Source organism: Haliaeetus leucocephalus, unplaced genomic scaffold (genome assembly GCF_000737465.1).
Source record: "Haliaeetus leucocephalus isolate CR32 unplaced genomic scaffold, Haliaeetus_leucocephalus-4.0 Scaffold219, whole genome shotgun sequence".
Taxonomy (NCBI): domain Eukaryota; kingdom Metazoa; phylum Chordata; class Aves; order Accipitriformes; family Accipitridae; genus Haliaeetus; species Haliaeetus leucocephalus.
In genome coordinates this window covers 155,113-155,612 of record NW_010972655.1, presented here as the reverse complement: position 1 = coordinate 155,612, position 500 = coordinate 155,113, and the positions used below count along the sequence as shown (strand labels likewise).

General features: G+C 68.8%; 1 protein-coding gene across 1 annotated transcript in view; it reads left to right on the top strand.

Moving 5' to 3' along the window:
• The window catches only part of CELF3 (CUGBP, Elav-like family member 3), a 6,731-nt gene that overhangs the window by 3,137 nt on the left and 3,094 nt on the right, over window positions 1-500 (top strand). Inside the window, 1 exon segment of the mRNA XM_010566916.1 lies at window positions 272-452. Within this exon segment, the coding sequence (XP_010565218.1) occupies window positions 272-452 (181 nt within the window).

The window sequence follows — 500 nt, the reverse complement described above, 5'->3', positions numbered from 1 at the left end:
CAGGACACCAGGGCCACTCCACATCCATCCCCAGGATGGGTGTCAGCTGGGTGTGGTGTCCCCATCCCAGGAGTCTGTCCCTAGGGTGGGGTGTCCCCATCTCTGTCCTCCCCACCATGTCCCCCTTCCCCGGGGAGGGGTCCCCAGCCCTGTGGGGTGTCCCCATTCCCAGGGGTCCCAGCCCATCACAGTGTCCCCATATCCCTGTCCCTGGGTCCCAGCCCTTCACAGTGTCCCTGTGGGGGGGTCCTATTCCAGTATGTGTGTGTAGGGGTCCCCACCCCGGTGCCCCCTGCCACGCCCCCCCGTCCCCGTCCCCACAGAGGACCGCAAGCTCTTTGTGGGGATGCTGAGCAAGCAGCAGGCGGACGAGGACGTGCGCAAGATGTTCGAGCCCTTCGGCACCATCGACGAGTGCACGGTGCTGCGCGGGCCCGATGGCACCAGCAAAGGTGGGGGGGCTGGCGGGCACCCCCGGGGGGGGGGGGGGGGCGGGTGGA